Source organism: Aphis gossypii, chromosome X (genome assembly GCF_020184175.1).
Source record: "Aphis gossypii isolate Hap1 chromosome X, ASM2018417v2, whole genome shotgun sequence".
Lineage (NCBI taxonomy): Eukaryota > Metazoa > Arthropoda > Insecta > Hemiptera > Aphididae > Aphis > Aphis gossypii.
In genome coordinates, this window is record NC_065533.1 from 55,915,958 (window position 1) to 55,943,426 (window position 27,469).

Sequence of the window (27,469 nt, forward strand, 5' to 3'; positions counted from 1 at the left end):
ACTGCACTTCTTAAATAATTCATGATACGAAAAGCAGGCTTGAAAACACAGTACATCGAATTCATAATAAAAATATTATCGTATTATTTGGTAATTCATAATAATTAGTGCGCGTATGGAATAATGGAATACCTATGTTCTCATCGCGCAATATTTATGTACATCGACAATATGAACTGGATTTTATATCGAGAGAAAAAATGAAGAATTAATGTTTAAGTATATTATAGCGGGTCTTATATTATAACTTATAAGAGATAGGCGCTAAATATACGATTAAAATAAAAACTTCTTTTTCACCAGGCTCGATGCCACTGCAGCCGGTGGTAGTGTACAGGTAGAGTTTAAAAAAAAAAAAATACGTCGTTAAAATAACGCGTGTTTGAAGAATGGCACACAATAAAAACACGACGAACACCGAAACCCTAGTTGCCCGCGCGTAGAGCACATTCGGTTGACTTTAAGTTAATCGACCGGCAATGGCGATTAACCTAATCGGATTACAGCGGCGGCGACAGTGCATGCGGTATGTATATACGCAGTATGCGTGTGTCATGTCAGCGGGCTGGCTGGCAGGCTATAGCTGGCTGGCTCGGCCGGACGGCGGCGGCCGCCGCGCTGTGTGCAGCTTGCAGTGTGCCTCGTCGTGATGCAGTCCATCATGTCGGGGCGTGAGGGCAGGGTTGAACTCGACGGCGGCCGGGGAAAAACACGGCGATATATACGCGATATACACGTCTAATTACGCGCGCGCGGGGGGGAAAAAATATACGCTAAGCGTCGCGCTCCCTTTTATCATTAACTATTGACAACATCTACGGTGGCGGCGGCACGACGAGCAATTGAGTAAAGTGAAAAACACCACCGCCTGGCTACAAATCCTATTATGTGTCTGTGTGTGTGTGTGTGTGTTAGCGGGGTGGACGGACGTACGCATTTATTATTATTATTTCACTATACCACCTCCCCGTCCAAGCGAATTGTTGTGCATTATCTAATTAGGTATAGTACGCTATATACACTGCAGCGCAGACAACGTTCGTCGCCGCCGCATTATATTACACTAGGACTCGCTACAGCGACTAGTTTTTTGAAACTGTATATCGTTATATATATATATATAATATATATGTGTAATAATTTTATTATATTATACTAGCTGTTTGGTAACATTATCACTGAGAACGTTTTATCGGGCAAAAAATACGCGTATTGTGTAATTAATATTTCAGCACGAATGTATGCACATTTGATAAACGAGTGTACACCCAACCTCCGGTAATTATGCCGTATAATAATTATAAAGGTATAGGTAACGCGAGTCAAATATTAAACGTTTTTTAAATATTAATATACTGCTAAAAAGTGCCACAATATTAAAAGTCAGCAAATAGTAGATTTAGGGTTTATTTTTCTATATTATGTACATATTATACTTATACAACATAAAAGTGTTTGTTTAATATTTTTACAAAAACAATAGTTTTATATAGTTTTTTTTTTTTTTAATGATATTTAAAGAGCTATAATATTATTTAATTGTTTAAAGCAAAAACCAAAGATTCGTATTAAAAATGTAATCGCATTCATATTGATTTAGTAAAGTTATAGGTAATTAATTTAACTTGAAACTTTAGATGTAGTATATTTTAATATAATATATATATATATTATACATAATATATAAGTATATAACGACATTACAATATTTTTACCACTTCGTCTGCTTTCTTAAAAATGTCATTTACAGGACAGCGATGTCAAAGTAATTGAAATTAATAAAATTATATTTAGTGGTGATGGCCATATAATGAAATAATTCACGACAACGTCGAATAAAAGTGCCGAGAGCGCGCAGTCACTCAAACGAAAAAAAATGACACACGTAGAGTAGGGCGCACATATAACGAAATTACACCAATATAACAACCACCCTACGGAGAATTCGTTTGCAGCCCAAAGTTGGGGCAAGGAGATTATCATATTACACAATTCCGTGCCATTACCTTTAAATTATAAATACTTAAAAACGCATTGGTTAACGTGTGCCGCATCTCCGCGGTGAAACGCACAGCAACCGTCAATAATTGAATGCCCCACGCGATTTTATTAAATCAAATCGTACGCGCTGCAGTGTAATATTATATTATAGAGTACCTACGATCAGATTCGATTACGGGACTCGACTCGACGGTCCATTGAAGCCTGCTGCATATATTATGACACCGCACGCCGACTTTGAGTAATCGGTTGAAACTTTTAAAAGTTTCGTGCGCCCGAACGTTGGCGTCGGCGGTAGGTATTTAGAGCGAGTAAAAAACAAAATGAATCTATGCAGTCGAATTCATTACTACATATTACAGTATCATGGTCGTCAATACTTGAACGGACACATTTCGTCAACAAACCGCCTCTCAGTCAAGTGCCGTAACAGACACTATACTTGAATAAACCGTGATGATCGCGATAACCCGCGTACGCGTTTATCAACGTGTACACACACACACACGCACACTTATACGCTTTATGTGCATTATAAGATATTATATAATATTATGCGGCAGTGGGCCGCTGATTTATCTGTACATTAATGCGAGATGAAAATATACGATGTCACATTGTGGCTCATCTCGGAATACACGAACACGCGCAGCGTTAGTACGGAGCGTTCGTTGGCATTCGGTTTCACGGAAATATCTCCTCTCTAGTCCGTAGTGTCTATGGGCTGTGTGTTCGTTCATTTGGCGGTTCAAAAACCCAAATAGCCATGTCCCGCCGCCGCCGCCACCCCGCGCACATGTACGACGGATGAATATATAAATAGCGTCCCGTGTGTCTTTGTCTAAAAACTAACTATAGTCATACGCGAGTAGGTTCATACTCGAAGCGCGCAAAATAATATGTATATACTCATACACACATCGCTATGATATAATATCATGCAGCTGGTGATATAATTATAAAAATATATATCATATATACAAGTACGAGTATCCGGAATAATTTTTCAAAAAAAAAAAAAAAATATATATTAATATTGACGACACTAACGAGAAAACGTATAACACAGTGATGCATAATAATATGGTAAAAATATGTTTTCGAAAGAAAATATGGTTAATATTATATCGAAGCACGTAAAAACAGCAGTTCATGACTTTATAACCAACTTGATACATGAACGATAATATAATATTTCTAATCGGCTAAAATATAACATAATATATTTATTAATTTACGTCTTTTTTCTGTTTAATATAATTCGATAAATAAAATATATTAATCTATTCGAAAAAGATTTCGTATCAATACTGCCAAAGACAATAAGTCCCTACGTCAAACAACTATGGTTAATTTTCTAACTCTTTTCTATAACAATTTCGTTAGCCCACCGTATACAATAATATAATACCTACGCGACATTGAGATCCTACCCACGACGTCGACGTTTTTTGTTTGCCCGTGTAAACTAGTCTGACGATTGCGAACCAGAAAGGCGGCAGAGAGAAAACACAATGATGTACCACGTGTGTAAGCCGAATAATAATAATAAAAAAAAAACCGATTTCCCCCTGTCGACGTCGTCATTATTACTATTATTGTAGTAGTGCAGTAGTAGTATACCCTCGTCGGTTTGACGGAGGGTGAAGGGTCGGAAAGGGGATGGATATATACGCGTATGTACGGTGTGACGGCGGCGGTGGTGGTGTGAATGATGGTCGCCCGTCGAATTGACACCAATTACCAGCAGCGGCAGTAAAAACCCATCTCCTGCGCCACCACTGACGACGTGGAGTTTTTCGCTCGCACCCCAAAAAAAAAAAAAAAATGTATACACCCGAGTAGAAGGGGGACGTGAACGGGGGCCTCAGCCGGTATAATACTCGTAGTTCGTATATAATACAGAAGCCACGGACGCACCCGGTGTGTGTGTATGTGTGTATACATTATATTTGTATGTATATGTATATACCGGTGGTGTTACAATGCTCTCAAACGCGCGCAAATTCTCAACTTTTTTTTCATATTATTATTATTGTTATTCCATTTCACGCGCAACCCTGCACCCTCCTAACCCACCCTCTGGCGTGCATGTGTAAGTGTATATGCCTATTATTGTATTTGTTATAAACCAGTGACTATACGTGTATATGTGTGAGTATGCATGTGTGAGCGTGGTGGTCCCCCTATATATACGTGCATATATATAGTAATAGTAACACATCGGTCCTCCCAACAACGAAAATGTGGTGGTGCTACATTTATACCGTGCAGTGACACAAGGAGAGCGTTGCGGCGACGGCTGCATATAATATTATTACATATATTATGTATACATGTTAATACGCTTTAAACATTGTCGCCAATACCGACAAGAAAACAAACGACAAAATCAGCCTTACTATTTATATACGTGTATCTGCCACATATGAGTGCATCGTCGTTGCAGACGTTTCGTTTCGCGCGATTTGGACGAAATGATACGTGTAAAGTGTGTTTATACTTTGAATCATTATAATAAACAAAGGACTAAAAATCCTATTAACGAATTTATTTTAATTCAAATTGAATACTCCCAACTACAGACTGCGATCAACAATAACTGATACAAAAATGGCGATTTCAACACGAGTGATAAAAAATTGTTCTCTTATAACGATTAAATATAATAGTAGCATTCATTATATTATATTATTATTAGCTGATTATTAATGTACTCACAACGTCTGGCGTACTCGCCCCGTCTGTGTGCGATGTTGAATCTGCGTTACTACGGCCGTCGTTGTTGCCGTTCGTTGCGCCCCCTAGACCACCCAAACCTCCCAGTTCAGACATGGACTTTCCACCACCTCCACCCGCTGCTGCTGCGGATGCTGATGACGACGAATCCCGTTCGTCGATCACGAGATCAATTGGCATTTTTCCCTTCAAACAACTGATGTAACGATGACAAAAGTTGTCACACAGTTCATGGACCTGTAAAGAAAAAAATTACATTTTTAAGCGTATATTCCTATAATAATATATAAATACGTACATCTTTTAATATTATTATTATTATTATTCACTAGTACGTGTACCGTTATCGTAATAATATTTCGCACGATATTGCGACAGCGGCCAGGCACACACTCACGCACACATATGTATACGTGACGAAGGGCCGTTAGTTACGGAGGATTATGAAGAATTTTCCGAAAAAAAAATAAAATAAGAAACACATGTGTGATGGTGTAGTGTTACCACGGCCGTTGCAGATCGGTCACATTTCATGGTTAGACCACACCGTCATATATAAGACGGGTAACATTATTATGTTATAATAATATATAAAAATAGGTATAGTGAATATGTTACGTTACATGTATGTATATAAAAAAAAAAAAATAATAAAATAGTTGACTATCGTCATTATCGGTGCAAAAACCTTAAAAATATTTATCATAGAATTCATTGTCGGTTTTTTTTTAACTGAAATCATATGTACGATGTACCTACTATAGTAGATTTTTTTTTAAACACTCATAAATTATACTTGCGCCTACTCTAATTTATTATATGTTATACTTCGTATTTATTCTAATTAAATACTTACTTTTTCTAACTCCAATAGATGAAACCGTAACACCTGAATTGCTTGCACCATCTGTAAAAAAAAGTCATATTTAATGATTTATTAGTCGTTAAACATTTTTTTTACACTTATAATAAATCACGCCCAGTAGTAACACTAGTTACATAATAGTAGTAGTTAGTAGTATAGTAATATAGTAACTATAATAGTCGTAAGAGTAGAAGTTGTAGACTTGTAGTATATAGACATATTATAGTAGTTGTAATAACTAATGGTTGTTGTAGAAACATAATAATAATACATAAGTGTGTAATAAATAGTTTTAAAATTTGATGACGATTTTAAATTAATTTCTTAATTTTTATAACTTATTTCATTTTTAAACACGATAACAAGAATGACTAGATTTTTCTACAACATATCACATTAAAATAAAACTAATTTGTATATTATATATAATGTACGAGTATATATATATATTATATGTATAATGTATATTTAAACGATAGAGGTACTAAATATTAATTAATAATTTTTTATTTATTTCTAGTAAATATTAAACCATCACTATCTGTATAAAGGTAGTGATGACGAGCGTAGCTTCATAGGTATATAAGACCTGCTTCAGTATGGTGTAACACACACACAACCGCCAAGAGACTATAATTCATATCGCCGTCGCTGTTGCCGTCCTCCTCCTTACTACTCTTGTTACAAATTGAAACGTTATTTTTGATTTATATGAAGTATACGTCATGTTGGTCGTTTTTTATTTAATCCGCGATTATATCGACGCGTGGTTTGGCGGTCGGTAGTTATAATTAATTAACGTGATCATCGATTCTCGTGTGTTGAAGATTTTTAACGCCGTTGACTGATGTTTGTTTAAGTATGTATTGTTCGTAATCAAATTATATACCAATTTATAAAATTGTTTTTATACACAAATAATAAAATATACAATACACACGAATTCAGCTCTACATAGTGGTAAGAGCAAGGTCAACAGTTAATACAGTTTTGATTGGGTATATTATTAGTTACTATAAAATTTATATAGCAGAAATAAGCAATACCCTGATTTGTTACAATTACAGTTAACTTGAATATTAGATAATAAAGTTGGTCACTTTTTTATGGGAAATTAATGAATATAATCCGAAACGTTTTAAAGATACAAATCTATTAATTCTATTACAACAATAAACAAATGAACAACAAAAACAAACATTAGTATGGTTATACCAACATTATACACTAACAATGGTTAATGAATTTAAATTATTAATAAGAAATTATTTATTCAATAAAAAAAATATAATAAATAATAATATAATCATAATTAAAACTTGTACCTATGTCATTCTCATTTCGATTCAAATGCAAGAAAAATCAAGAGAAGAAACCCATATATATAATATATTGCATGTATATGTATGTATATAAGTTAATATATATATATATATATATTATGTTCACCAGACTCCCATTGTCCAGGTAAACCGGTTTACAATCGCTGCCACATATTTTTTAATTATAAGCTATTTGTGAGCACCGCCGCCGCCGCTTTGCCCTTTGGGACTCTCGTAAGTTGGAGACCATATTTTATTTTATTTTTATATTTATTAATATTATACAGTGTATTAAAAAACGTGAAAATGGCGGCGGGCAATCATAATAATGCAGTGAAAAAAGAAATTGACGGAAAAACTATAATAAACGTACTTATACGATATTATATATGAGTATTATATAGTAAGTATATTATAAGTACAACACAACGCTGTTGGTCTAAAATTAAAAACTCTATTAATAATATGTTTAATTGATCGAATGCCAACAAAATGATGATGGTACATTTATAATAACGAACCGTAGCCAACAACTATACACCATACAACTACTAACCGTACGGCGTGTGCGTGTGCGTGGTGCGTGTGTGTGTGTGTGTGTGTGATTTTATATTATAAGCATCTCGTGCACCGGAGGGATATATACATAATATTATTTTGTTTCGTTTCGTTTTTTCTTCTCGGAAAGAGAGACGGCGGACACCTTCCACGAATTCGACACACCCTCTGCTACAGGTCGGTCCGTCGACTGCTGTATAGCTATTACAATATACACGTACCCTCCGTTGTCGGCGGCGGCGGCGGCGGCGTCGTCGACGACTACGACGACGACGACGACGACGACGACAACGGCGCGGACGGCGCGGACGGCGCGGACGACGTATGGTGTTGGAATGTGTAAAAATGTGGAAGAAAAAAACACACACACACGAGCGCGCGACACACACACACACTAACTCGGAGAGGCCAACAACACATAAGGTCAACAGGATTCCATTTTCCACTCTTCTGCGTTGTGCTATAGCGATGATGATGATGGCGCATATGTTGTGTGTGTTGCTTTTATATAAGTAGTTGTCCCCCGCAGAGAAACATAATATATGTGTATAAGATATTTAGTATATGTATATATAATAATAATAATAATAATAATATATATAATTATATATATATATATATATAAAATGCATATATGTTTACATACGGGAGAAATATTTGTATATTATATTAATATCGCGTTATTTGTTACGTTGTATTTGGCCGTCGTCGTCGTCGTTATTTTTTTTTTTTTTTTAAATTTCGTGTCGTATGAGAAATATTGCTGTTGTCCGTTTTTTGTCTTTTTTTCGTGTTACCGAAGAGATACGAGTAAACGATACCGCCGCAACATCCTGTTAAAGTAGTATTTTCACGGATCACGATGTCACAATAATCACGGTCCAACAGTTCTCTGGCCCGTAGCATGCATTATAAAGATGTGCCACTCTATATATATTGGCACCTTCGGTAATTGTTATAGTTTCTGGTCAGTTAGGTTTCTGTTTTGGTGCTAGTTTTAGACACACACCTTGTACGCCACTACAATTTCCTAATTTTTAGCACCTTTGTATAGGACAGCTACACCATTCATAATGTCTTCCATCTCGCCTTAACATCATTATTTTTAATGCGCTATATAATATTATAATCATTGACGGCGGCGTCGGCGGTGCAGGTAATACTCAATTTCCTTCTAGTTTATAGTTACGCCTCATTGCAATTGATCTTTATTTTTTCATCACCAAATTGATCACTACGGGGTTTTTGTGGAATTAAATAATAGTAATAACACTATACATATACATATTATATTATAGTGAAAACGCGACACGCGTTTCTCTCTTTTTCGAATCACAGTAAGCTGACAGAGATGACGAACGTTAACAAGCTGTATTTATTATATATACACACGCACATTGTACTAACTCCAGTATATTGTTCACTTGACCGTGCAAACGAGACTGCAGCAGGGACAACACACACTAATATAGTGGAATTAGCCAGTAAGATTAAGTACATATTAAATAATATCTCCAGCAACCAGCAATCATACTTATCAGATCTCAATTCAATATCATAGTTACCAAAAAAATCTTAAAAACCCACTATACAATCAATTATACTATATCAATATAATATTATATTGAATGTGTATTCAATATTTGAAAAGCCATTTTGATCTTCTTTGATACAATAAAATTGATCATGTATTATTGGGTCCTAATAAGTCCTAACAAAAGTTTACAGTATTAGAGGTGTCTAGGTACTATTTTAAAAACGATATACCTATATAAATAAATAAATAATAAAATTCTAGTGTTCTTACCAATGAGTCGACTTCAGCATCAGCCATATAAAATGGTTTCTCTTGACGTATCTAAAATAAAATACCATAATGTGATTAATTGTATTATATTTAAAAATTGTATATTCATATAGTATATTATAAGATTATGTTTCGTTTTTGCAGTAATTTTTCTATAAGTAGGTGGTATTCGAATATAATATATTGTTAACGGTGCCGCCGCTGTCACACATTGGTTATTTTATGGATTGGTTGTTAAAAAGAACAGCAGGTAATATAAGGCTCGACCGTAAGTCGTTTTTCAAATTTATTTCATGATTTTTTTTTCTCGCATTTTTCGATTTAGCCATAGCAATAAGCAACAACAATGTAACTGCGCGGATACGATTTTGTAGTCAGCCTTCCAGCCGGTCGGTCGGCCGGCGGGCGAGCGCGGGACGTGGTGGCAGTGGTTTTACGATGCAATTAAACCCGTCGTGGCCGCGGCCGTTGTTGGGGCGCGCGCGCATATTTTTCGCGTCTGTCTATAAATATACATATATATATATATACGTATAAGTACACACACATACACAAAATATATAAAATATGTAAGTGTGTGAGTGCACACCGATGTGCGTATAGACAGCTTAGTGCTTACATGCGTAATCTTCGTTTTTTATTTTATTTTATTATGTTTGTCATATTTTTTATTGTTTTATATATCATAATAAAAAGCAAGTATTTAGAATTCTTTAACGTATTTCAATCAGACAGCGGATGAACTTGAGTAATTAATTAGCATAATACTATATTAAAAATGATCACGATGGGTATATATTATATATGTATCTATATAGGTAGATATATGTACTGTATAATAATTTATACTATATATTACTACATATTATAATATACTGGTGCACAGCTATTAGGTTAATGAAATGGATCTATAAATCTTATATAATAATAATAATGAAATAAGTATAAGTATAAAACCGGGGTGTTTAAGTAGCAATAACAATAAAAATAATAACGTTATGGGGGTAGAAATATCAGCATGTGACTGCCGCGTTTACGAGCAGTTTACATTTAAATGCCGTGGCTACCGCGATAGCAATGAACCTGCGAGACGTCATTTTTTTACGATGTTTATTTCAACAGATTAATTTTAGAATAATAATTTAATGTGATCGGTTTTAACGAATACTATAAAAACATATAATTGTTTAAAGTAGGCATATAAAAAGAGTTTATTCATAATAACGTAATACAAAAATATCTAAAAAGTTTAATGATGAGTTGCAAATTGTTATGAATGATTTTATTATTCTGTAAAACCCAACGTCTTAACCTATTTAATAGATATATTAGTTTATTATTTTATAATAATCAAGTACATAATATTATGCGCTACAGATTTTTAAGTTATATATTTAAAATATATACTTTACTTTGCTTCATGAATTATCATTATAATAGTAAAATATCTGAAAGATTTTTTTTAATGTATATGATATAATACATGTAAATATTATAATTTTAGTATTCTCGAGTAAATTAATAAAGTAAGAAGTTGTTTAATACATAAGATTAACAATATGTATATACCTAAAATATATTGTAATAGCACTATGTAAATTTGAAGGACATGAACACAAAAAATCTATGTCACTTATTTAGTTAGGGTTATTTTCATCATTGTATAATTATTTAATTTCTATAATAATGCCAATAAATTGCAAGTAATATTCTAATAACGCTATTCAAAATTCATTTTTACAAAAAATAACTAAATTTTAATCGCTTGAAGCTGCATTTAATTACTTTTTTTAAACAATAATTCATTGTTGTTATGTTCTACGCCTGTAAGCGTCAAAGTATATTATAACACAGAGGTACACAGACTAATTTAATTTTTAAAAAATGAAAATCTTGAAAAATATGAACAAAAAATACATTACAAGTACTTTTACTATATTTGTTGTTGTTATTATCATTCTTATAATGTTGTATAATATCACCTACCTTTAAATACATTTTAATACATTGTACAATAAATACTTTATATATATTATATATTATATTACACTCTTTCTCAATACCGACTGTTGTTGTCCCGCAACGACCGTGGGACGTTGTGAAGAAATATGTTAAGGTGGTCTAATGGATTTTTTCTCTGATACGGTACACACAATGTACCTTTGGTTTTTTTTTATCCCCAGGATCTTATTATATTACTATGGCTTAAAAAAAAACTCAAAGATATACGACAACTACGGCATTAACGACGTAAAGTAAAAAAAAAAAAAACCATAGTATTATTGGCGAAAACGATGAAAAACTAAAATACACAATAGGAATAGGTACATACAGTCAATATTATAAAAAAAAAAATAGTTTTTTTCGTCATAAGTTCAATTTAAATATTATTTAGGTATAATGTATAATCGAAGAAAATCCCAAATTAATTTAATTCTATAATTGCTTACGATATTTAAATAAAATATATTCCTACATATTATAATATATAATAATATAATATTAGACACTGTGTATTTTACAACAGTCTATAAAAAATTATGGCAGTAAATAAAAATTCAAAACGTCTATAGCCACCTTAATATGTTTATTAAAAAACAAAAACAGCATAAAAAGCATACTACAAATATGGTTAGACGATGAACAATGATCACTTATACTAATAAAAAAAGTATATAATATAAAACATAACGATTATCGATATCGTTATTATATATAGTATTTATACGTATATTTTCAATCGTCATCATAAGCGATTATAATTTAGTTGAGATGTATGATTTTTTTTTATCGTTCTTTGGCTCGAATTCATAACTGAGAATATATATAGTTACTGAAGAGTGCAGTACATGGATTATATTGATTTTTTTATGAGTAATAACCAGTTTCTAATGTACAAGTACAACTAAAACCACATTTTACACAAATGCACTTTTTAGTTTTTTATGAAAAGTACCACAAACCCTAATCGTTTTTAAATGTATAAAGTGCTATATTATTTTATTATACTTGATGTTCTGTAAATGCTTTACTCTATCCGACTCAATCACGAAGCCTAATAAGAGTTAAATTGTAATAATTATAATAACTTTTAGCATAAAACTCTAATTTTACCATTGCAGTATATTATTATTTGGACTATGCAGTTTATAGAACACTGCAGAATGATCTTGAACTCAATATAATTACTTTTCAAAAAATAATTAAGTAGGTTGGTAAAAAAAATGAATTGATATTTTGTTGTCTTTTAAGCTATATAGTTATGTAAAAAAATAATAATAATAAAAATCGTATTAATAGGTTTTCTAGCACAGAATATCCGCGAACTATTTCATTATTTTTTTTACCAAGTGGTCAACCCATGTACCTATTAATGAACGTTAATATTATACAACATAAATGGATTTAAAAAAATGATTATATAATAAAACAGGTTAAAATATGAAATAAATGCATTAATGAATATCGTATGTGTATAATGATGTTAATTTTATGCAACTATAATTATAAATAGAAACTAGTACGCAATGATGGAATAGGCATGATAATAGATTGTTAAATATCTATAAAAAATATTAGATTTTGATATTTTATTGTAACAAGTTGAGTTCACCGACATCACTTAGTCGATTGTATTTTATAAAGGTATATTATTTTGTCACGTTTTAAATATAATGTAACGTTGTATAATGTATTTTGTAATTCGATATTATTATAAGGGAATTTGTTGAAATAATTATTCATCCTATGCACGTTACAAAATTATGAGATAATTAATAAAATTTCACATACATTAACGCCCATTTGATAATAAAATAGTTCTCAATATTTTTATAATATCAGTTTTATCTGCAGCAACGATAACGGTGAACGCCCTATTAATTCGGACAAACGTGCCATCGTGATTTTTAAACAAAACCATCGTCGATCAATAGAAATAGTAAAAATAGTAAAAAAAATCAACTTATTTTTTAGATAATATAATATATTATTACATTATTATATGTTATATATTAAATGTGACGTCCTGTTTTCTGTATACCTACATATAAAATAGCCTCCGCCACCGATCAGACTATTACTGCCTACTACTACAACTACAACTACTATGGTGTGAACGCATACAACTATTTTCACTCGCACTAATACACAAGCGCGTGCGCGCGTGACTATAGCAGCACGTAAAAAAGTACTAAATAAGCGAATGAGTAGCAGCGACGGCGGCCAAGCTATGAGTGTGGTGGCCTCGCTTTAATTATCATATGATTTAATGTATATATATATGTGTGTATATGTGTGTTTGTTGCAGCAGCCGACGATTCGGCTTTACGGGACACTGGTGCAATGGGTTCCCGTTTAACACGAGGCACAATATTTATAACTAAATACAAAAATCGCATGATACTATTATATTATACACCAAATTCGACCGTGATCGACTTTACACAGTCTAATAGTGGAAGAAGATCCTAATAATTGGTTTTTAAAACAAGAAGAGTACCTTTGTAACACGAATAAGTTATACCAACGCCGCACATTGACCGCGTAAAAATGTAGGTTAAGGTTAAAGCGGTAAACTCGACTACAACACCAATGAGTACGATATATATCGTACAGAAACGATTTGGAAAGAAGATCGTTGTATTATACATATTATAATATACGCACGCGACTGTATTTAAAACTCGATAATAATATGTTTATATATATTATATACACGCCGAAGACAGACAGAATACTGCTGTGATATAATTTCTATAAACAAATGAGCCTGCAAGTGTATAACAACGGTATAGTCGATTTAAACTGAAGTCATTTTTTCTTCTTTTCAACACAACCCCAAACCTAATGTGCTGTAAATTATTATTTTTAGGTCAAAGAATCTAACGCATCCCTACGTGTTTTTAATGTATACAATAAGTCACATATTGAATATATATAATATATATTCGACACGCACAGTACCTAATCCGATTAACTCAGCATTCGTGTGAGTACGACAACGACGTCGACCTCCCAAAAAGACGATAGAAGCAAAAAAAAGAACTAAACATAGGGAGAATTCGTGAACCCAACCCTAAACCTGAGTAGTGAAAAGAAAAGACTATGAATGCATCTGCACAGCGGGAAACAACAATCAGCCAGCCACAAGGTAAAAAGAACATTACCTATATTATACATATATATACAACATAAAGAGGGAAAGAGAAAACGAGAATTTGTATTCTACCTTAACATACCTGAATACTCAGAAAAATGTGAAGAATCGAAATACTATTGTATAGGCAGTACAATAATATTCAACATTTTAGGTTAAAATATATTTAAAAAAAAAAATCAAAACCAAAGATAAGTAACAGCAGTTAAGAATATTTGTGAAATAGTTCGTTACACAAAAAAGAAAATTGTGATTTTGAAGCAAATAGGTAAAATTGTTAAGTAAATTAACCAATTTTGATTATTTATATGAAATACTATTATATTTTATATACACTCCCAGTTTAAATATGATATGATAAACAATTAAGAAAAAATGTTTTTTTCATAAACAATTGTGTTAGATGAATGAAACTACATACAGAAACAATAGTGGTAGTGGTGAATATGGAGGCAATAAATAACATCGTTAATCGTTCTACAAAGTAAGTGGCTGGGTAGAGGTAGACCAAACAAGGTATCTTCTATAACCACGCTGACGGTTATCTAATGCTGTATAGAAGAATGTTTAAACTAAGATTATGTTACTGTATTTAAAACGAATATTTCAAAAGATTGTGTTTAAGCGTAATAATTTTTTTTTATCGACATAATAAACTTATAAAAATGATAAAAATGATTAAAAAGTAGCAAATAAAGTATTAAAAGAGAACTAACGAAATTTTTTTGATAATAGTTGTTCTAAAGAAATTGGTATATGTTTAATTCTGAATACTCATATTCAGTTAGATAGTATAGTTGATTATTAACTTTTGATTTTTGGAATGTATCCACTGAAACTAAAATACGCTTGCGTGTTGTTCTAAAAATAATTGTATTTATATACACACACATATATATATAAATATATACATACATATTACATATATATATATACATACACTTATAAATGTGTCTTATAAACATTGATGAAAGGTTGCATAACTTTGATAAGTACCAACTAGAATTTGTTTATACGTATGATGTATATTAGATATAACAATTTATAACTTAGTTTTTTAAACAATTGGTTTTATAGAAGCAGAGGGGATGATAATTAAATTTTTAAAATGCAAAAATTATAAGGTACCAAATAACATAAATTTAAACACTAAACACTAAACACCATCATCTACATTGAAGAAACAACATTTTTAACCCCTCTCCCACATAAGCGTATATATTAAACATTATATGGGCAATGAAAACATTTGTTATTTGTTTCAGGGTATAGAGAACACATAATCAGACAGTTAGAACGTATAAGTATTGAATTCAAGTTTATGACGCGGTAAATAAATAGACGGCTCTTGGGAATAAATGTTTTACTCAGTTTAAAGTACTAGTATAAAAATATTTAAAAAAAAACATTTATGTAAGTAATGATAATAATAATAATAATAATAGCAGCTAAGACAAGTTTATACGTCATCTCCTTTTTAAAATCACCAACGACATTATTATTATCGTTATTATATTATAAAAAATATATAAGTATAATATATAAACAACATTCCAAGCAACAACGTCAGTCGGACCTCTTATATGTTTTTTTTTTTTTTTTTTTTTTATCTTATAAATTATTTTTATTAATATTGTTATTATTTTATTTGTCTAATTTTTTACTGAACACTGCAGTACTCTGTAAAATTTATAAATTGTTAATGTTTTAATACACAGTAAGACAATTTAAAATCAGTCTTTTACTACAGTCATTAGTAGAACATCATAATATTATGCACTCTGCAACATGCACGCGCAACGTGCAAACAACATTTTTTAAATCCGCTTTTAAAACAGTCGATGCCGCGATTATTATTATTTTAATCGGAATGAAATCATAATCGCGATGTTATATTTAATATATATTGGTATTTGAAATTATTAATCGAACGCACCTATCCACGTGTTAAGTGCACATTATATACGAGTTATATTATAATATACGGTGTTTGGGGGTTGTCTTCCGTACATCGTAGCACTTTCGCGGTACCGATATATCGTCACGCGCCACTATATAATATTATACTATACCCACTACCGTTAACTCCTGGGTATCCGCCCTAAACGATGCGAGTGTGTCGTCGTGTTTTTGTAATATCTATAATTATATACGGACTATAAAACATAGCCCTACTATAAAATTACACACACACACGGTCATACGCTGCAATCACGTAACACGGCAATCACTACCGCTAAACGACGCGACCGGCCCATTTTTTTTTCCGCCAGAACACCATCGTCTTCTCTCTAAATGGTACGCGAGCGCCTTGTAAAACGTGTGCAATTCACCGTTTATATATATATATATCCGCCAAAATAGCCCAAGGGTCCTGCACACATGCTATACACACAAACGCGCGCCCGACGAAAATGCACTTATAGTATATATATATATTGCAGGCCGGACGTCCTTCCCTCGCGTTATATCATTACCTCCTCCTCAACACAACACCTCCGTCGTCTCAGAAATACAATACAAATTATTTTTCGATGAGGGTTGTAAATAATACAACGGCGGTGGGCTCTGCGATAACGCGTATTATTGACTACGTATCGGTAAATTGTTTGTTTTTATTTTGTTTTTTCGAACGCCGCAAATACACTACACCTATGTGTATATAATACATATATATATAGGTAATATTATATATCGTTACTATGGCTAGGTCTATATAATATGGTTTAATAGTAAATAGAGTGCATCGTGCGACGGTGTATGGCACACGTAAACTCGAAAGACCCCGCGTTAATCGAAATCGTGCGATGCCACGATAGTCGACGAGGGAGGGATAAATCAATCAATAATATTATCATCGCATCATAATAATAATAATAAAATAGGTAATACCGTTGTAGTATAGGTGCTATGGGCAAAGCGTTACGCGTAAAAAACGACCGGAAAGCGCGTATCCATTATTTATTATCACCTATACACAGGGCCATATATAATAGAAAACGAAACGATGTCGCGTGTGTGCCGACTGCAGTACGCCCGCTCGAACTGCAGTGTGCGGGGCTCGAGGATAACGCTTAAAGTCTTAAAATACTACATGTATACATACGCGCACTAATAAAAGAATTAAAATATTACCTGTTTGGAAAACACGGCGATGTCTTCGTTGAAGGACTCTGACGAGCACACGTCACCGCCCGCTACGCCTGGATCCCGGGGCGTGCACGTGGCTAGTTCGCATTTTTCAAATATTAATGCCAGAAGCGGGAACAGCGGGTGCCTAAAAAGGGGACGGTAAAAAAGAACACACGACAATTAATACACAATGGTTAATGTTTGGTAAATAAGAAAATATTAATGTTAGTGCGGTGGTATTGTATGTTGTTATTAATTATTATTATACCAATAATACTACGGCAGGTACACTTTAATGTACCTAGGCGGTCGCATTAACGTCGCTATATATATTTATACTACACAAACGGAGGCGGTCAAGAATAACAATAAAGGTGAACCTGGTGTGTATATAATGAACACGAGATATTTGATTTAAATTAACATTAAACACGCGAATATTATGACAATGTAAAAAAAAAAAAATGAAACCGTTTCGATGACGTATGAGCTAGAGAACATGTAATACCTATGTATATAATATAGTAGTAGCAGCGAAATGGAATTCGATATACTTACACCGAATGTATATAGAAAACAATTTTAGGTTGGGCGTATCATATTAATAACATACGTCCAATTTTTTTCCACGTTGTCGCGTCAAAGAAATAATAAACTGCAGTTTGTTATACGGATTTTTGAAAACGTAATACGCATATTATCCGAGTAAAAAATATAAATGAATTATATCAATCTTAGTACGACTAAGTTAACAATATTGTCAACAAACGTCGTAGGACGCGTGAAATACAAAATACTTAACAGAATAAAACAAATAGAGTACCTGCAGTAAGCCTGTGGAATATTTGAAACGGTGCGCTTATGTTTTAACAACATCTATTGGTAAATATTGTGATGTACGCGAGCAAGACAGGTATATTAGATATTTAAATCTATAAACCAAAAACTATGGACGAAAATAAAAACTAAAATTATTCGAGAAATTATTATTCCGCGTATTTATAAGACGACGTTCTACGTCGAATCGCCGCGAGATTCAGCGAAAAACCCTTTACGATCGTGTTCACAAAAGAAACGGACTGCGTCTTGGAGGGAAAACGATCAAATGCTCTGGTCGCGGTCGAAGAGTGGTTTGCGCAAGGAGATTCCAAACGAAACAAAAACGTGCAATAGCGAGTGAAAAACGTGATGTACCCGTACCACTACCGCAGTTTGTACCGCGTGTGGTCCACGGTCGATAATTTAATTTTTATATTTTTTCTTTAACTGAATTGTTAGGTTCGGGTAAAACGATTTCACAGGCAATTATTAAAACGTTATGACCCCGTATTTCGCGGCGAAGCAGTCGAAAGTCTTCGCAACTGCGTTCGGTATGTAATATTATAATATTATAAGCGTATTCGGTAACACGCATCGGACACCGCGGTGGTAGTGATTTACGCGCGACACAGTACTTTGCGGACTTCCGGCACGGTCTTTGACGGGAATTTCGAAAAACTCTCTCGCGAGGACTGATACACAGCAATAACATACGCACTAACCTAACCCGCCGCAATGACTTACCCGTAAATCGAATCTTTGTCGCGTTTCTGCGCTTCGGGCACGACCACCGACGCGCCGCCGGATGTGTGATTGTTGGCGGGCGTACCGCCGCCCGCGGCCGGCGACACGTGGTTCGGCGGTGTGGCGGCCGCAGCGGCCGCGGCCGCCGAATGGAACATCGCCGACACGGGGTGCTGTTGCTGCTGCTGCTGCTGCTGCTGTTGCTGTAGGTGCGCCGCTTGCTGTTGCTGATGGTGGTGGTGGTGCTGCGCGGCCGCGGCTGCTGCCGCTGCCGCTGCGGCCATGTTTTGGAGGCCCCGGTGGGCGAGATGCTGTTGCTGTTGGTGTTGGTCGTACATGCCGCCGGTGCCGGCCAGCCCGAGACCGCCGGGAACTCCGCCGCCGGGCACCACGCCGGGCGGCACTACGCCGTTGCCGGCCGCGGCCGCGGCGGCCGCTCCGACCACCGCGTCCATGTACTGTTGCTGCTGTTGCTGTTGGTGTATACCCGGTTCGTCGTACTGCAAAACCGAAAAGGAACGCGCACACACAAACAACACAAACGTTTTAATAAGGTACGGTAATGATGGCATAATAATATAAGTAGTATAGGTAATATAATAATTACAATAATTATCGTAAGTTGGTAGGTAGGTATTATAATATTATGTGCACAACGACGGGCAATAATAATAACGTGTGTAACGTTGTACGCGCAGAGCGACAATAGATAATCATTATTGTTATTATTATTATTATTGTATTATAGTTGTTGTTGTTGTTTTTTTTTTATTATTATTATTGTTTGTTAAGTATATTGTGTTCATTGCAACACAAATTCAAATGTATAAGCGTTGGATTTAATATATGGGTTTATAGAAATGAAAATGATTTTCGTAATTTTCATTCATAGGTATAGGTATACTTTGGAAAAAAAAACAATAATCGATATTAACGAATAAACTGTAGTACGTTAAGCTTTATATATTATAAGGTATATTCGCTCATGGACTACAGAGGCGCCTATACGCTATTTTCATTGCGCACTAATTAATTATTATATTATATTGTGTAGTGAAGGGCAATGTAATTAAAAAGTACCTAACCTAATAATTATAGTGTAAAAAATGGCAATGTATTTTAAAAATGAACATGTTTAGTGATTTTTGGTTTTATTTTTTCTAATTTATGGGTAGGTGTGATTAAATTGTTATTTTATGCGAACCCGAGGAGTTCGTGCATAATATTGTAAAATAATACAATTTATAAAATATTCACATGTTTTAGATGAAAAAATCACACACGGTTTATATTTTTTAATCGCCATATGTCTTGTAAGTTTACGCCTCACCCGATATAATATATTATGATATAATAAAACGTGAAGATGTTTAACATCATGTCGTAGTGGTATTATGACAATCACATTTTTAATAATGATTTGACAATTAAAGTATGCATTACAATAAAGATAAAAAGTAATTATAAAACATGCGATATTATATTTCAGATTTCTATCGTATTCGAGTTCGTTACGAACTGAAATAAATTATTTATAAAATAAGATCGTGTATAAATATAATAATATCAATAATATTATTATATTATATTATTGTGGGTAGTTTTTTTGTCAATTTTTCAATTTTTACTATCGAAAAAATACTGCAAAATGATATACGTGGAACGTATGTTCACACAAATCAAATTAATACTCACTAATAATGTTTGGTGAGTAGGTATTCCAAAATAATAAAATATGTTTTTATTAGACAAAGTATAACCTAATGTATCAAAATATAACTTTTTTTTTTAAATGTGAAATGTCGTAATGATTGTTTATTTTAATATAACAGAAATTAAACTGATAACTTCAACTTTAAATATAGAACAGATGATCGTGTAAATAGGTAGGTACATAATATACTGAATTAGCATAAAATAAATCTTATTGGTTTGTAAGTACCTATATTATACTTAATTTTATTTGTAGTTTATGAAAACAAGTATATAAAAGAATAAATATCAATTTGTCAAGATTCTATTGATTATTATTATATTTTGTTTAATAATTAAAAATACCTATTGCATGATGTCCCATGATCAATATGAAGTAAAACACTTTGTTCTGCAATATTAGTATTATTTAAAACTACATTTTACATAATATAAATGCAAAAAATGAGTTTCATCATCATATATTAATAATTTTTTGAAGTACGGCCTTTTTTTGTGGTCAGTATGGGAATAAAAATTTGCATGAAACACATACGTACCTACAATTAAAACGTCGAAATTTTTGATCGATTGATGATAACCCAGGGCCACATTTATAATGATTTATTATTATTTAAACGATTTCGTAGAATCAGTGCGGTAAAATTATGATTAGGTAATATATAAATAATGAGTAATTAGATGACGACGAATTAAAAGAATACCAAAGGCGGCTGCCGTGGCGATAGTATATAAGTTGTAATTGCGCCATCAGCGGGCGTGCTTACTACATCAAAGGTTTTATTCGCTTTAACCATCGCGGTTGCTATTAATTATGAATTATAATTAATAACAATAATAATTTCCTAGTATACGACCCGAATAACCTAAACTATTTCACGCTGAAGTATAATCGATCTATTATGCAGAGTAATCATTGTTAATTATTCGGTAATATCTCTGTTACACATAAGTGTACCTAGATATAATTTTTAAAGTGATAAGTGATAACCATAGTCCACTATATAGTTATTATATTATAATAATAATTAATACAATTATAATAACCAATATTTATATTTAATAGGTAGGTAAATTAAACTTTTATTGATTTTATTAGTATATTTTGGTATTTAATTTTAAAACATTTTATAACTAAAAATAAAAATATTTTGAATATTAATGAAGAATGAATACCTAATACAAATCAACGTAAAGGTTAATTTGGCAAATATTTTGATAATATTCAAATTAATTGTCGAAATCAGAAACATTAGAAAGAAAATACTACACTTCATATCAGTTTCAGGTAAACATCTATTCCAATCATTAATTATCAACAAAAAAAAATATTGATTTCACGAAACTAAGATAAAAATTAAAAACATATTTGGAATAGGTAGAGTTTTGAATTATTATAAAACCATAATTTATTTCTAAAATACAATATTGTAAAACAAGTATAAATATTTCAAATTGTCATTAATCAATGACTTGATTATATTAATTTGTAACGTACAGCAAAATAACAATTTTACTCTATTTTAACTTAAATTATTTAGTGTGTATAATAAAAATTTAAAACATAGGTACCTAATATTATTTTTTCACACATATAATTTTAAAAAAAAACTATTATCAAGTATTTTAAAGTTTTTTGTTTTCTTAACAATTTTTGTAAGTTATATAATTTACAGAATTTGAATTGTATTTTAAATTTATACAAATAAATAAATAAATTATAAATAAGTAGGTATTATTTTATAATTTTACATTAAAATGTACATATACGAGTATGCGCATAGATATTAATAAATACATTAATTTATATGTAAATAATATTTATTTACCGTGATAAACATAAACCCTGATTAATTTTATTGAATATTAATGTAATTTTTGTTGTGTATACGTAAAATTAAACGTCAATGACCTATTGGTAATCAAGTTATAACGATATTATGGGTTGTTAAATAAAGATATCGATAGAAAATGGAATGTGTTGTAACTTCTAATCTAATGTAATAATCTGAAGTCAATATAATATCACATTTTGATGTCTTATAATCCGGTGAATATTTTACTATTTTTTATAAAATAGTAGTCAATAACCAATATGTATTGAACTAGAAACTAGTTCATACGAATATTTCGAATAACAAATTTACTATTCATAAAATGTCACTTTAATATTCACCGACGTCAATAATAAAATCAATTATTTGAGCACGTTACCAGAATACCAATAAATTATGATCGGATAAGGATATAATATTTTTTTATTTCGAAAACCTATAAGTAAGCATATTTTTAAATTATAGGTTCAAAATCTACTTGCAGTGAATTACCTATTATCAATTTAATTTATCACTTTTAATGATTTACTCGCCGTACAGTTATTTATTTTAAATTATCGAACATTAAATTGTATGTAAGATGAGAATGTGATTGCCGTAACTTACCCACCTACCAACTTATTCTTAATTCCTATTATAAATTCTTAAGACTATGTACAATGAATATTTTATATCGAAATAATGTGTGTGTAAATTAACAACAAATTCCTATAAAACTATAAAATGTGCGTTATATAGCTTATAGACGATTATAATATAAAATAAATACCAACTATAAAATAATGTATAAGTGATGTTAAAAAATCTAGAATGTTAAAAAACAATAAAACGCCTATTATTTAGCATTAAAAGTATTAAACGGCTATTGAAATATTTTAACGCGTCGTTTTATTCACTCAATATAAGTACGTATTCTATTTGATGTAAAATATTATTTGGAAATGAATTTTAAGAGCTGTCGTTTTCCGAACTTCAAAAAACAACTATTGCGCGCGCGTATAATAGGTATAGACGTATAGTAAAAACTAAACATAAACTAAAGTTATATAGTTATATCTAAATAACTGATTAGAAATTAACGTATCACACCTATTATTTATAGGTTGCTTAATAATAATTACTAATAAATAAACACAATACGCGACAACAAAATTACATCAGTTTTGAAAATAATATATGTTGTGCGTATTGTTGTTGCGTTAAAAGATCCATAATGACAGCAAATAATTCTTTTAACACAAAACATTGTCGTTGTTTTTTTGTTTTAATTTATATTTATATAATATAATTAGTTTATTACGTTTTTCAACAAGCAATGTTTTTTTTTTATTTAATTTTACTGCTTAAACTAATACGTTAACCGTAATATTCGTACGTGTATGATAAATTATATGTATAATTAGGTGCGTGTATACAGACGTATTATAATATATTGTTATTTTAAATGTTTAATTAACCACAGTAAATGTTATTTTTATTATAAATTATAATATATATATTATAATAATTTAAGATAAAACACGAACAAATAGTAATAATAATAATAACAATAACCGCAATAATCGTATACACACACACTCACACACACACACATCATTCCGAGCAAAACATAATACGCACCATACACGGTTTATACCTATTATTCAGAGTATATTATATAAAAAATAAAAAACCCGCAAGTACCTACGTCTAAGTGACGGCAGCGCGGTGGGCGGAGGCGGCGACGGCGGTGTTAAGACAAAAGTGACAAAACGAAGGAATAAAAATAACAAAAGCCACATGGCCTCGGTTCGTACAAGCCAGCACTTCAAAGGGTGGTATTATAATATAGTGGCGTTATGTAATACACGGTCGTGTATAGACCGTTTTATACGTACGCGGAGCGTACATAGCGTACGAAAAACACTAAACACGTTGTTCGTGATATGCCTAGTAGTTGTCGCCGAGACGTAAACTGTACGTTATTTGAAGTCATATGCATATTAATTATACGATAATATTATAATATCGGGTGTTACGGGACGATACAGGTATATTATATTATTGTAAAGCTACAGATACCTTTTCGTCGACGCGGTCATCGATGATAACGTCCCGGCAAAGTACTTATACCACGACCGCGTTTTATTAATAGTCGATCGAACGTTTCGCGTGCTATGCGGGTTTTAAAATAAAATATAATATAATCGCCGTCATAACTGGGAATGTCGCGCGTGAACTAAAACGAAACTAACGCCGCCGCCGCTGCTGCAGCCACGAGTCTCGATGACGAACACGACGCGTCTTTTTATACGGATTATAATTATTATTATCGTCGTACGATATAATTACGTCGACGATTTTGAACGCGTACGAATAATAATAAAATCTGACCGGGTCGATGCGTATTATGTTTTATTCGTCGTTTTTATTATTGTTTATTGTCGTCTATAATAATAACACCTATCGTACGCACGACTTATTATAATAGCTAGGCGGTATGTAATAATATCGTAATCTTATCTAAAGTAGATATAAAAACGCACAATAATACATACATAAACACTCACCCTGGGTTGAGCCATGTTGCTGGAGGAGCCGCTGCTGTTGCTGCTGCTGCTGTTACTGATGTAGTTGTTTATCGCCGTTGTGGCTGCTTTTGTATACTGACAGTGCTATAGACCGTTTAAAAACGATTATTATCGTCGTTGTTGTTGTTGTTGTTGTGGTCGAGTATACGAGATCACTGCGACCAGTTAACGCGCGACGTTGAGATAGATATTTTATGAAAATTAAGCTTATTCGAATTTAATACGTCGCTAGTGTTCTATGTCGACGACAAAACGACGGTAAAATACAAAAATTATTGCAAAAAAGTAGGTACGTTAAGTATAATATTATACTGCTGATGTACAATAATAATTGTCAACGCGGGTGTGATACACCACTGCAGTAATGCAGCTGCTGATCGTCGTCGAATGTAGACGGAACGAGAAATATATTTTTTTAAATAAAAAAAAAATCAAAAAAACATTTACACGAAACGAGCGGCGACACACTCGTGCATATGCAGATATATATTATGATGTGTATATATGCGCGTGGCAATAGAGGTAATCTATATTTTTTTTTATTGAAAAATGATAATAAACAGAATGATCGACGACGACGGCGGCGACGACGACAGCGGCGACGACGGTGGCGACGGCGGCGGCGCGGCGGTTATTATCTTTCGCAAAGCGGCGTATTAACTATTACGACGACGGCGGCGTCGGCGGCGGCGGCGACGACGGTACGATAACGGCTGTGGCCACTGCTGCTTGTTGTGCTGCTCGATGCTACTATGCTGTTGCTGTTTTTGCTGCCGACGCTGCTGCTAATAGTGCTGCTGCTGCACGCCAGCTGATCGGGACGTCGCATTTCGGCGCGCAAAAACGTGCGGTGTACGACGCGCCCCGTCCCAAGCGGCGTATCTCGTCGTGGTGGTCGTCGCAGCGGCAGAGTACACTACACACACAGAGATATGGGGGGGCGCACGCCGGCGGTGGTGCTCGGGGGTATGTCGTACCCCGGGTGTGACGGTCGTGGTCGCTTTGGCCGCTGTATCTCTCTTCACGACTCAGATCGCGGGATCACACACGAACACACACACACACACGACGAACGCGGTGTGACGTGCGCGTCTTCAACACACACACGGGACACGGGACGGACCGCAGGTAAAACGTCTGCCCCGCCGTGTATAATAAAATAAATGCGGTCGGACCGAGAAACGAAAAAACGCACGCACACGCGCGTAGTATTCGCACGCGAAAATCACAACAGTCACGTAAACGCGCGCGCGTTGTTGTTATTATTATTATTATTACTATTTATTTTTTTCCCACACGGACGGAGATCGCAACGTACGAACGCGCGCAACACACGACGAGTCGAATACTAAACTGGACGACGGACCGGCTGTGTCGTGTAGTGTCGGCGGGCCCGTGTTCACGACGGCGGCGGCGGGCGTACAGAGTGCGCGCGCGAACGGTTTTGCGGTGTGGCGGTGGATACGACGGCGGCGGCGGCGACTACGACTACGACGGCGGCGGCGGCGACGGCGACGGTGACGCCGTGGGACAGGTCGCGGGGCGGCGGGGACGGGGCCTCGCACGCATGTGCTCGGCGTCGCGGGCTGGGCGTGGCCGACGACGCTTGCGGCCGCCCACCGCGCGGCGGTCACGTGACAAAAATGGAGCCTCACCTCCGCCCGTGCCGTCGCGCCCGTCGTCGGCCGTCCGTCCATCCGTCCGACCGTCCGTCCGTCCGTCCGTCCGTTACGCGCGCACAGTTCGTCCGCGCGTCCGCTCGGGCTAACCGGCGGCGGCGGCGGCGGCGGCGGTGGCCTCCCGGGCCCCGCGCCCGACGGCCTGTCAGCCACCCGCGAACAGAGCGCGACCGACATGCCCCACCCCTATTTCCCCGCTCGCCATCCCCTCGCGGCCCGTTCCGACAGACAACTACTATATACTGCACCGTACCTTTCCGCCGCTGAGCTTTGTCGCGCGAGCGGCGGCGGCGGTTGAAAAGTTCGATTTCGGTTACGCCGCGTATCGTAGGTGCACGCCGCGCGCTCGAACCGGACCCGTCTGCGTACCGTTTCCGCGCGCGCGCTCGGAAATCAACGCGACACGCTCTTTTGTCAATACCCACCGCGTGTCGGCGGTGGCTGCGTTTAATAAAAAAAAAAAATAACATAAATTGCCGCGCACGACACGTTACCTACATTATAATAATAATATCTTTTAATTGTTA

General features: G+C 34.1%; 1 protein-coding gene across 3 annotated transcripts in view; it reads right to left on the reverse strand.

Annotated features, from left to right (window-relative positions):
• The window catches only part of LOC114127906 (homeobox protein homothorax), a 100,408-nt gene extending 73,683 nt beyond the window's left edge, over positions 1-26,725 (reverse strand). Inside the window, exons 1-6 of one of the 3 annotated variants that reach the window (XM_050208051.1) lie at positions 25,243-26,725; positions 19,146-19,645; positions 17,586-17,727; positions 9,293-9,343; positions 5,597-5,647; positions 4,723-4,977 (exon numbers count right to left, since the gene is read on the reverse strand). In XM_050208051.1, coding sequence (XP_050064008.1) covers positions 4,723-4,977; positions 5,597-5,647; positions 9,293-9,343; positions 17,586-17,727; positions 19,146-19,645; positions 25,243-25,257 — 1,014 coding nt within the window. In that variant the 5' untranslated portion in view covers positions 25,258-26,725. Of the gene's footprint in view, positions 1-4,722; positions 4,978-5,596; positions 5,648-9,292; positions 9,344-17,585; positions 17,728-19,145; positions 19,646-25,230 lie in introns of all 3 variants that reach the window. The other 2 variants (XM_050208050.1, XM_050208052.1) reach the window with 2 other exon arrangements.
• Between the last annotated feature and the right edge of the window lie 744 nt (positions 26,726-27,469).